Source organism: Dermacentor albipictus, chromosome 3 (genome assembly GCF_038994185.2).
Source record: "Dermacentor albipictus isolate Rhodes 1998 colony chromosome 3, USDA_Dalb.pri_finalv2, whole genome shotgun sequence".
Taxonomy (NCBI): Eukaryota; Metazoa; Arthropoda; class Arachnida; order Ixodida; family Ixodidae; genus Dermacentor; species Dermacentor albipictus.
The window spans coordinates 87,155,686-87,168,204 of record NC_091823.1 but is presented as its reverse complement, the minus strand read 5'-3'; the positions used below and the strand labels follow the sequence as shown (position 1 = coordinate 87,168,204).

The following is a 12,519-nucleotide window of genomic DNA, read 5'->3' as shown; positions in this document are numbered from 1 at the left end:
TCTAGCATCGTTTTGCAAATTACAATAAAAATAGTGAGTGAAAATAAGAAAAAAATATTTACAGTAAATGTTGGTCTGCTTTCTTACCTTTAGAATGCCTTCAAACAAATAAAAATAGCATCACCCAAGTCTTTGGTATAAGCATCATGCACTTACTTTTTGTGTTTACCAATGCAAAATTGCCAAAAAGCCTCGTAAGAAGTACCCATTAAGTTTATTTTCAGACTTCAATGATTTCTGAACCAAAGTAGCTATCGAAAAACTAATTATAGATTTGAAATCAGCAAGAAAACCTGATTGAAACGTTGAAGTTTAGTTCAGATTGAACCAAAAATAAAGAAAGGCATTTTAGAACCCACATCCCCTCTTAATAAAATATCTATGGGCACTTTGCTGAGCTAAACTGCGATAGGTGAAAGCCTATCTATGACTGTCTCTGTTGCTGTTGTCTGAACTGTTCTGCGAACAGACGCTGCCGTGGCCGTGAGCATGGGATGCAATCACCGCCATATGGCTGCAAGGTCTGTCGCCGATGTGCGTGCACCCCCACGTGCATGTCTGCGTTCTCCCACGCGCCCACACACACATCACTACTGGCATGGCGCCTCCTCTCCTCGCTCCCCTCGTCAGTGATCACCGCTTTCCTGTGTCCACCACGAACAGCGCCCGGACACTTATGAGCTACTAAAGGCTTACGCCTTAATAGCATGCAGTACGCTTCCAACGGCACTAAGCCCCACGCGTTGTGAAACAGACAGGGTTGGCGGAGATAGCTGTTAATGCAGCGTGCGACGACCCTGTAGGTGATTTGCTGATACCGGAATAGGAAACTTAGTGCACACCGACGTTTTCACGTGAGACGGGTGGGTGAGTATAGTATTACATTGCGGGCAAGTTACTGCGGCAGACAGCTACTATTTTTGAATGTGCGTGCCTCGTGCCCTTTCTTGTTTGCATGGGATCTGGCGGCTGGAAGACATATAGGATAACAGTTTAGAGATATATTCTGAATGTTGGTGCCGAAAGATTGTATCTTCCAAGTGTGTATGAACTGGTAAAAATACGTAACTGTACTGGGTCATTTCTTTTTTGTCCTCAATAGTGAAAATTGGCACCGGGAAATCCTACGTAATGGCCTCGTATCAACGAGGTTCGACTGTAAGAGACTACAAACTAAACTTGCAGGATGTCAAGTAGTAGGCTCCAGCCGAGATTTGCATAAACTACAGTAGAACCTCATACATACGCTAACCGGGAAAACGTACGATTCGAACTAGCGTATCTACTTGCATAATAATAATATTTAGGGTTTTACGCGCCGAAACCACTTTCTGATTATGAGGCACGCTGTAGTGGAGGACTCCGGAAATTTTGACCACCTGGGGTTCTTTAACGTGCACCTAAATCTAAGCACACGGGTGTTTTCGCATTTCGCCCCCATCGAAATGTGGCCGCCGTGGCCGGGATTCGATCCCGCGACTACTTGCATAATGATCGCACTTTAAAAAAGAAATGATGCAAATTTAGGAGTGTGATCATTACGCAAAATAAATTTTCTGCGTCAAAAAAAAATTCATCTTGTGTTTGCTGTGGGATGACAATAGGTCAACAAACAAGGCGGCCGACGCAGTAACAGTTTGGGACCTCAAAACAAAGATTGTTGTCCACGGAGCAAGCCTGAAAGCACCAAACGCAATTGTTTTTTTTTTCTCATGAGCACATTACGTGCATTGAAAGTTTCTACCGTATCAGTAATGAATAATATTCTTAATATCGGCAAGTTTGCGGGAATAGCGTAGCCATGTCCACTTTGAAGGGACAGAAACAGAGATGGGTGTGCTCAGCTGCCAGTGACAGAAACACATGGTGGGCATGCTGCGAAAACAGCAACATTAATCTTCACTACAATCTTAATGCGGCACATTTCCGCTAAGTATGGGCGAATATGTTAGCTGTGTTACAAATGCTGGCGTATGAATAGGGTACACTTCTAACATATCAATGTAAATGTGGCTACTGTCATTGCCTTTTACGATTTGTAGCGTGCCCACAAGTGCAAAAAAAAAAAATAGAAAGGTGCCTTTTTTTGTTGTTGTTGACCACAACAATTATAATACCTACAAATAATAAAACCAAGGCAAGTTTTGTTGTAGATATTTTTTTTATTTTATTGGAAGTGCAGAAAGTGATGAAAGGAATGGAATGGGGCATCTGCTTAAGAGCCTGTTTGGCGCATGCAGATCGCTTGGCAAGTCTTGAAGAGTCGTTCGCATAGCATTCGACAGATCGTAAGCACAATCATCATCAGCTAGACTTGGCACACAACATATCGCTGCGGCAAGTTCGGGGTGAGATCATTACATGGGAAAGAAAAATGTCGAATTTTGACGACAAAATTCAGGGGTGCGATTATTACGCAAGTGCGATCATTATGCAAGTAAATCCGGTAACCGAAAAAATTTGACAAACTCAACTATTTTTGACATCTACATAATGTAAAACGTCGCTCGGATCGTTGCGGCACGATACACTGACGTGCGTCGAGCTGGTAGCACTCCGGCGGCCTAAGATGTGCTCTGTTGTTTTCCTATTGCGTGTTGTTTTAAGAGGGCAACAAGAAACCGAAACGAAATCGAGCTGGTGGACGACGCCAGATGCCGCCGAAGTGAAACGTGATGCCCACATTGCACTGGCTGCAGCAGACAACAGTGGCACGTTTGGAAATAATGCCTACTAAAAGCATGCGGTATGCTAACGATGGCACTATGAACCATGTGCTATAAAACAGATAGGTGAAGACGCTTATCACAATAAGTTTGGTGGCAACAGCTGTGAATGCGGCGTGAGATGACCCGGGTGGAGATTTCCTGGTACCGGAATAAGAAACTGCGCACGTCATTGTTCTCACGCGAGGCAGGCGGCTATACACTGTTCTTGATTGCGTGCCTCGCGCCTTTTCTTGTTCACATAAGATCTAGCAGGCAAGCTTAATCGCGAACGTAGAAGCAGCTAGGCCTAACGTTGCCGCGGTGGTGGCTACGGCTGCCAGCGGATCTGTGTGCGAGAGTGCCGGTTCGAGGCTTCGAGATAATCAAAATGGCGGCGGTGGAGTCTTCGACTAATGCCATTTCAGACCTGCAGTCAGGGCAATATACCTACATCGACTATATGGAGTATGTGCAGGTGCCGCAAAGCCGTGCTAATTATCGGGCATGTCCGAAAAATCGGTCGGTAACTACTCTGGCAATACATTGTGCCGATGACACGGCGTCAACAACCATTCTTTGCGATTTCTCTGTTACTGGAGCCAGCATTAACATGACTTTCGTTCCCTTTCAATAAGGTTACAGCTAATTTTCCCTGATAGAAGCACAAATTCCCTGAGAATTCCCGGTTTTCCCAGTTGGTAGACACCCTGAGTTACATTTCAGAAGCACTTCAGCTTCTCCGCCTTCCACAGTACCAACAAGGAAAGCTTGTCCTCGCCTGCTGTATTGGCACCAAACAGCACCGTGACACGGTCTTTGCTCTGTCTTCCTCTGAATGAGGATCTGCCAGCGGTAGTAAACGTGCGATTCGGTCGCATCTTGTAGAAAAATGCAGCCTCATCCAGGTTGTAGATGTCCTTGTCTTCATACTTTTCAAGTAGAGCTTGGAGCCAATGTTGTCGCCATACGTTTACAATGTCATGGTTCCTGGCTGCACTTTCGCCAACGGTCGACTTCGAGGTCACACCATGTCATTTCTTGAACCACTCAAGCCAGCCATTGCTGCACTTGAAATCTTTATCGCCCATTTGGAGGGCGAGAGCTTTGGCGTTTGCAGTAAGCGCAGGTCCATGTACGGTGAGATTCGCACTCTTGGCGTTCTTCAGCAGCGGTAGAAGTGCACCTTCCACTTCAGGGTATTTCAAATCACGATTCCTCTTTCTCTTTGCTGAGAAGCTCTCTTCAAAGCCATCCAGCCCAGCTAGCTTCCATGTTTTTGAATATTTTCAATACAGTTGATAAAGTAGATGGCGGTATGCCGAATTCCTTCGCGATGTCAGTTTTCCGCCGGCCGCCTTTTTCCACTTCTTTTATCAGTAGAACTTGAAGGTTTGTTCGATTCAGAAAAAGGTGCACGGCACCACAAACGAAAAGGTGCAGGGGGTGCCGGGCTGCACCCACTCGCTGCAAGGTTCAAGGGTGCACCGCAGCGGCACCTTGCATTGCACCCTGTTCTATTGAGCACGGGGGTGCAGAGTGCACTGCTGCACCTCGGGGAATCGAGGGTCTAGGTGCAGTGCACCGTGAATAGGTGCAGAAGAGCTTGGCTGAATCGAATAGACCTTTCCTGCTCTAAAGTTGGACACTTATGCCCGGAGACAGACGGAGCCATTTATCCTTGCAGACCACAAAAACACGCAAGACACGCATGATGGAGCACTCCGAATAAAACACATTTGCATGGCCAGCAGCATGGAGCCATCGATGCCAAAGTGACTGAACGGAGTGTGCGACACAGAGGGCAGAAGCGTCAAAATGTCGCCAGAGCATCTCGCTTTCTTCGTCAGTGCAAACTGATGATGGCGACGGTTGCAATGGCAGGCTTGGCATCGGCTTCCCATGTAGTGGAAGAAAGGCGAGCGGAGTTGTGGAGACCAAGAAGCAGGAACTGCAGAAGGGCACCCATTGGTGAAAGACTGTGCTCGGGAGGGCAGGCCAGAAAAGGGCAGCTTTGAAGAAGCAGTGATGTCAAAACTGGCAGTGAGGAGGCGAGGAGTTAACATGAAGGCTAGTGAGAGGAGTGACGGGTATCCAAACTGCTTGCAGACTGGACAGCGAATGAGGAGCATAAGGCCGTGGCCGGTTTTATAGGGGGGTGTGTGGAGGTCACGGAAGACTACGAGAGGATAGTGCTGGAAAGCGCCGCAAATGCCGCGGCTCGAGTCTGAGGTTGTGTTTGTTGTGCTCAAAAAACGGTTAGCCACTCATTGTGGGTACGCAGCACAATCATGAAAACTGAATGGTTTTGCAGTAGGGGCTCTGCATGATCGCTGGACAATTTTTTCCCGAGGTGTGTAGCCGTGAAGCTTGCGAAATGAGAGTTTTTCGGCACACCGTTGTCGACAACACTGTGTTAATTCTACGGTTCGAGTGTCGGTGTTTGTGCACTATTGTGTCTGCGCCATTGACAAATGTGTAGGAACAAAATTCAATGACCCTACCATGCATTCAGACAGCATATCTAAAGTCAGATGGCGTGAATCAAGCATGACCGGCTCAAAAAAATTGCCAGGGAAATGCCAGCTAGCATTGACCTGCCATGCTGACGCCTTACTCACCACTGGCGACGCTTGGATTTTTCGTGCTTTGGCAAATTATCGGTCTATTTGCACCATTAAAAGTGTAATGAAGCTAGGGGCAGTGTTTTATTAGGGTGCAGGCTGATTATGGCGAGTGGCGAGCAAATTTCTAGACCGGCTTCCCCAATGTCGTCTTCCCGATTTGTTAACGTAGCACTGTGCGTTGAACATGGCACTTATAACAGAGAGACACTTCTTTTGTGCTTTTCGGCACGTTTCAGCACCAGAAGTGTTCTTTAGAGATGTAATACTTTGCTCATCAAGCACACCCCATGGAATGCTACGGCACAAGTCTGCCCGCTCTCTTTTGGCCCCTTTTTGGCATCCAAGAGTCCACAGTTTTCTAGCATTGCAAAGTATCAGGAAAACTATTTTTGTGTGGATTCTATCACGGCGGACACCAGTGATGCAATTGCAACTAAGATTGATGGTTCGGGCATGCTGCACCATATAATTTGACAGCTTCCATTCGCTCCGCAGTAAACAGTGGGTGCACTCAATACTAGCTTGGTACTCGTTACTAGGCGGTCATTGGTTGTGGGTTTGGTACTTTTGTGGCCTGTTCTGTGCCTGCGTTAGACTAATCCATCGGCGGTATTAATTTGGCATTGCATGCGCAAAAGGATTGCCACCGCTCGCCACTTCGCTCTAAACGGATCGAGCTCTTCGCGCGCTTCCAAGTTATATGGCTTAAAATGCATGCGTTTGGTTTGGGCCCGGAAATAATTTCGAGTAAAGCGATTTCGTTACAACGAGGGATTACTGAACTTTCAAATATTCAAAAATACGGAATAGTTCCTTGTCAAATACGAATATGAATAGTTAGCGTGTAGTATTCTATTCGTATTCGAAAGTTCGTATATTCACCCACCCCACATTTCTCCGTAAATATTTAGGCTGCAATTTATGGATGCAGCCGTTAAACAAACAATAAACAGTATTCTGGTATAGAGAAATTTCAATCAAAAGACAAAGTAAAGGGCAATGTAGTTAACATTATGCAGTTGACAAACTTGTGCATATATATACTATGTAGCCAGTGAGTTAAACTACAGCAGCTACCCACCTTGATGCCGCCATCTTTCTTGTTCCCCAGAGGCTTGGTGAGGGACCGACTAAGTGGAGTACCCGAACTCAGACGGTTGCCGCTGGTGGGTGTCTTGAAGCCACCTGTTGGCACACGGCTGGGAATACCCCTCAAGGGACCTGCAAAAACACCGGCACTTTGGAGTCCTTACACGGAAGAATGCTATATGCTGCCACTTTAAGAGACACTAATAGCAACATTAAATGGCATCTTAAGATGGTAGTTTTAAAGCGCTCCCAAAAGGCTGACATTGTACGGATGGTCAAAAAGGGCACTCCGGCTACATTCAGATACGCTCTCGCACTTGGGAAGTAGTTCTACTCCATTCTTAGCGATGATGATTATCATTGGTGACTATTATTATCAACAGCGGTGCTGGCCATGTTACCAGCCAAAACCGTTCCCTCTTCTTCATTCAAGGAAGGGTTGTTCTGGTCACAATAAACGTCCCTCTTCAATACAGAGCCAGGCAACTTTATGAATTAATTTAATCCCGAAAACCATATGAACCTTGATAACAGCACTGATATTCTACAGCAATCACAACGTTTGTGCAATTTTGATCTATCCTCAATTTCAATGCAGCAATGCACACCAGACCTAAGCAGAGTAGCCTCTACAATGACTTTCATTGGCACTACGGTGACCGTTTGCTTTTACCAGTCATGCACAAACGTCCTGCTTACAGCATAGAGAAGGCAGACAATGGATTTAAGTTTCCCCTCTTTGTAGCCATAAAATGGAACCCTTTCTATCAAGTGGTACTGCTCCTAAGGCCATCATAATGCCAAACACAACATTTCTTTGAAGCTTCTGTTTTAACGTTGGTTCCAATTAGCAAATAAATGTGTCACCTTAGGAAAACTATCATTTCAAAAATGATAAAGATAGATCAAATTTTTCTAAATAAACATTTTCTGGATGCCCTATATTACAAGACAGCAACAGCTGCTCACACGTTTATGCCTTTTTTCGTAGAAACTGTGTCACTTGAAAACAAAGTTTGTTTTTTGTTGTTACTCTGATCCAAAAAATGTATACTTGTTTCTTGACAGAAGCAATTTAGAAATTCAAGAGTTCCATGACCTTGTTCCACACAAATCTACAGCCTAAAAAAAAATTGTAAACAGTTTTCTTTATTGCAGTTTCAAAACAATAGTTTTCCTAAAAGTGTGAATTGGCCAAAAAGTGCTACAGGAGAAAAACTGATTTAACGATTTCGAAACAAGCCATTTTATTCTCTGGGGAATGGTGCCGAATCAAATGCCACTGCTGCGCAAGTTAGGCTTTTTCCTTCAACTAGATGCTGCTCGATATCAATTGCTTTTCTTTTGGGATGCTTTTTCGGGCCCCAGGGCTTTTCCGCATCGAAGACTTCATGGTGGGCATAATTTACCACAGAGCCGACATCCTGCCGATCACAGTAAACTAGCAGAAAGATCTGGAGCAATACGAGACGACCAGTGCTGATGATAACGAAAGCAAGGCTGGGCACAACACCCTGTGGGCATACGGAGATGCAGTATGGAGTAAGGAGATCAGCATTTTGTGCACATTTCTGACACAACATGAGACCTATCTACATCTATTAGTGCAGAGCTCGACAAGCTTTGGGATTATCTACTTGTCAGAATGCTCATGCTCCGTGCAACAGACCGAGGTATAAATCTTAGCTGGGCCAAGATTTTTCCCTGTTACCAAGTTTCGAAAAGCTAGTAAGGTGACGTACACAGCTCTGTATCTGCTGTAATATCTGGAGTCTTACTTGAATCATTGAGGTTCTTTGTAAGACCTCGACACCTAATTGGCACAGATGAAGATGATGTGTTCCGCTTGGCATTGGACAAGGCATCTTGCGCTGAAATGAAGAACATAACACGTCAGAAAAACCAATAATTGCAATACCGAACCAGTTGTTATGGCCCCGAGAATCAGCGAAGTGCTACCATTAGCACACTTCCCACTGCAAGTCTAAGATGACATATGATATGACAAGAACATTAGGTTCCCATGTTTCTATATGTAAAATAAAAGATACACGAACATTTTGTCGACTTTGTGACAAAAGCTACAACTGCTTTGTGATTCAAGTATATATACATTCAAATTTCACCATAAAAAAGTTGCATTTGGTTCAAAAATACCTTCGTTATACCCGTTACTCATTACGAGAATATATTTATTATAAATTGGAATCAGCGAGACACATTTTAAGTTTATCTCATTATACTGAGCTAATAACAGGAGCAGGCAGCTACAATGCAAAACAACACCTTGCAGGAACAAGATGGCAAGAAACCAATTTTGCCTATGACTTCTACTCAAGGCAGAACTCTTGTGTAGATAGTAAGAACAAAAAATGTATGAAGAGACTTCCCACTGACGTTAACACAAGTGCATAACCAGTTAACATACCGAAAGCATGAAATGCAAAAAAAAAAAAGGTGCTGTTCATTCTAACAGCCCGTTTGTTTCTACAGAACTCTTAACACAGTCGACCTTTCCTGTGTACGTACTACCATCACAAGATTTATAGGCATGTTGGATTTCGTAAAATACTGCCAAATAAAGGAGTAGCTGCACTTGGCCATTTTTTTCAACCTCTTCTTTTAATTCAACCGACCAGATAATCAGATCAATTCTGTCAGTTCCGTCAAGAATGAAGTGACGGAAGTCGACTGTGTTGGGCATAGCCAAACCACTCCAAGACTTGGTGCGGCTACAAAGATCTTGGAGGCCATGTGTTAGGCAATCTACCTACAGCATCCCCTTCCAGAAGGGCTGCAGCAGATTCAGCACAGTCAGCACTGTGCTGAACTAAGGTCTGAATTCAAGGTAGTTAGTAAGGCAACATGTTGGAACAAAGTGGAATAGACGGGGAATGGCGAGTATCACTCTGCATGTCCGCTTGCTACTCGCTGCGTCCCATCTGCTGCACTGTTTCACTCAAAGACAGTGCAATGAAATTCCTTTAGCTGCGGGACTAGAATGGAAATGCTAAAATCACATTATGGCTTCATCATAATGATGCTGATTCAGTTGCCGAGCACTAAGGAAAGTGAGAATGAATTGCCTCCATTACCAATAAGGGTGCCCTCAGGCACATCTAGTTTTGCTGAAATGTCTGCTACAAGACTTTTCATCATTGAAGAAAGCATTTACTGTACGCTAGCTCAGAAATTTTCAGTATGTACTTCCCATTAGCCACATATCTGGCAGTCAATGGCAAATCAACTCTGCAGAAGGCTGCAAGATGGAGGAACGTACATGAAAGGGAAAGTTGCGGCTTCGTGCTACAGTAAAGCAGTTGACAATTTTGAATTTTTCCTTTCATGTATAGCAGTTACGCATAAGTAGCACCCATACCACGTTTAGAAAACCTTACACAGGATAAAAACAAGGGAGAGGCTCACACTTCTGGAGCAGCTCGGCCCGGAGGGCAGCTGACTTGGGCTTGCGCTTTAGGGCAAAGTGCTTCACGGGCTGCGGAAGTTGGCCAACCAACGCAGTCAGGGCATGTTTGTTGAGGTAGAGGCACTCCAGAGGAAGGATGTTCTTGTCGGCATGCTTTTTCACTGGAAAGAGCACATAAAAAGTTTGGTATTTTACAGTGTGTATGAAAGTGACACTTTCTGCAAGGCAAATTGTAATCAACTACATGTCCTAAAGCAAGTGATCTCATGTAAAATTGCTGCACTGCTTTAATACAGTCACAAATGTACTAATGAAGTCCGATTAACATAACTGGTGATGCTCTGCATTCATGTGTATTGTTATGAAGCATCATTCGGAACTGCAAATGACATTAAAGAAAGGTACTGCCATGCTTCTACACATGGTTGGCTTCTGACAATTTTTTCAGCCACTACAGAGCGACTGCATCATGCAAAGTAACACATGCTACTAAAATTTACCAACAGCACAGTGTGCTCACAGACAGCCTGGCTAAGATTATTCTAAACCACATGTTCAAAATAGTCTCAATACTTTCAGTACCTCGTCCACTATGTCTTCCTGACAGTCATCCCTGTACAAAATACATCCTCATTGACAGTATTGACTGTCTCTACATCACGAATGGCCTCTGATCCACAATTACAGGACACACTCTTCTCAGAGAAGCTAGAGTATCAATAAAATGAAGGCCTTGCTTGAATTACGTAACCTCAGAATGAAATAACACTGTTTCCAGTCTTACATAGGCATGCAGGTTCTCTACATAGACACAACATGTAAAGAAAAAGACGTGCGCCGCAAACCATTCCTTTTTAAGGACATCAAAACAAGAAGCTCGAACTTCCTCCCTCCCTACCTACAGTACCCCAGAGTCCACAAACTCGTAGACTAAGCAGAAGCATAAAAAAAAAGAAACTATTTTACAATACCTGGAAGCTGTAAAACCCAAAAGTGTACCAGAACGAAAAGCTGTACAAGTTATATTGGTATGATTGTTTAAAAAGAACAGTGCGAAATTTCAGAAAAAGGACAAGGAGAGGACACAATATGGGCACTGCCTAATAAGAGTAAATTCATTCCCACTGACACTTGTTCAAATAAAAAAAAAACAGAGCAGCATGTCATGATTCAGTTGCCCATTACAGTCAAACTGAAGAAATCAAAATTGTACGCAAGGTTACCGGCATTTTTGCAGCAATACAGATGGTTTGCCTAAACAAGCATGTACAAACTTGTCTACATAAAATGCTTATGCCATTTTATGGCATTTTATCTTTATGCCAGTAAAGAAAAGTGGTAGCATTAAATTAAAGGCTGAACCACAATTTTGACAATACAGTCAGAGGTTCGACGGAGGGCCAATAATTACAGACCACCTGAATTCAGCCCATTTCTCATGGATGCTTCAGCCAGACTGGTAAAGGTAACATTACCATGTAAGAAGTAAATGCAATACACAACCCCACTGTGACATTAAACACCTGCTGGCATGTTGAACCCTTGTCAAGCCTGGAGGAGCTGGATTCGCCCACAGGTTTCTGGTAAATACTGCCAGAGACGAAGCTCAGCTCATCAGCAGTACCTTGCATTTTCTATCAATGCCGTGGACGAGCCTGGCTTTGTCTCAGTACTTAGTCAAGCTTTTGGTAGATGAAAGCAAACAAACCAAGGGACAGCACAAGCAGAAGTGAACTTATTCTTTCTGGGAAAGTAAAACATGTTGGTCATTTTTTTAAATATTTTTTCAGACAGTTCTCGTTTGAATTTGGGATGACAGCATGGCATAGAAAGGGTTAACATAACATCTACTTGACTTCCTTTTACCATTGTAAAATATTTACAATTGTACTGTAAAATAGTTTCTTTTTTTATGCATCTGCTTAGCCTACGGGTTTGTGGACTCTGGGGGTACTGTAGGCAGTGAGTGAGGAAGCTTGAGCTTCTTGTTTTGATGTCATTAAACAGGAATGGTTTGCAGCACATGTCTTTTTCTTTATATGTTGTGTCTATGTAGAGAACCTGCATGCCCATGTAAGACTGGAAGCAGAGAAACATGTTTTGCAACTGCTAAACAGTGTGCCTGTAACAGCACCGCACAGCACAAAAGAAGACACAAATAGAACTGATAGTAGTATGCACATGTAAAATTAAAGCACTGCGAGAATACCGAACAGCTGCGACGCTCAACCAAACGCCTATTAAGACACATACCGTGAACGGTAGTTTACCAGGCACTGCACAGCTAAAGTGGAACAGACTAACGGGCACTGAAATATTGTTTGTGCGCATAATGAGCACATCTATCAGCTGCTATCTACAAATAAACAACTGTACAACCTAGCGGGAGGCTTTCCACGTTACCGGTCATTAGAACACCAGCGACATGCTCGCAAACGAACATCACTTTTTCAAAGTGCAGAAGGCAAAATGTGAACACATCGTACGAAGTTAGCGTGCACGAACCATTCAGCGCTGCACCACGACAACTCGCGCCAAGTTCGCTACTGCGTATTCCGCACCTACTCCGATACACAAGCAGCTCAGAATTTGTGAGCACTGCAAGGCTACATCCAGCCAAGTGAAAATGCACATAATAAATACTATACATAACGCGTAAAGTGAACTCCAC

At 43.9% G+C, this 12,519-nt stretch overlaps 1 protein-coding gene across 5 annotated transcripts in view; it reads right to left on the bottom strand.

Annotated features, from left to right (window-relative positions):
* The window catches only part of LOC139057450 (negative elongation factor A-like), a 54,295-nt gene that overhangs the window by 38,779 nt on the left and 2,997 nt on the right, over positions 1–12,519 (bottom strand). For all 5 annotated transcript variants that reach the window (XM_070535745.1, XM_070535746.1, XM_070535747.1 and 2 more), the window contains exons 3-5: positions 9,848–10,009; positions 8,200–8,292; positions 6,414–6,553 (exon numbers count right to left, since the gene is read on the bottom strand). In XM_070535745.1, coding sequence (XP_070391846.1) covers positions 6,414–6,553; positions 8,200–8,292; positions 9,848–10,009 — 395 coding nt within the window. The remainder of the gene's footprint in view (positions 1–6,413; positions 6,554–8,199; positions 8,293–9,847; positions 10,010–12,519) is intronic.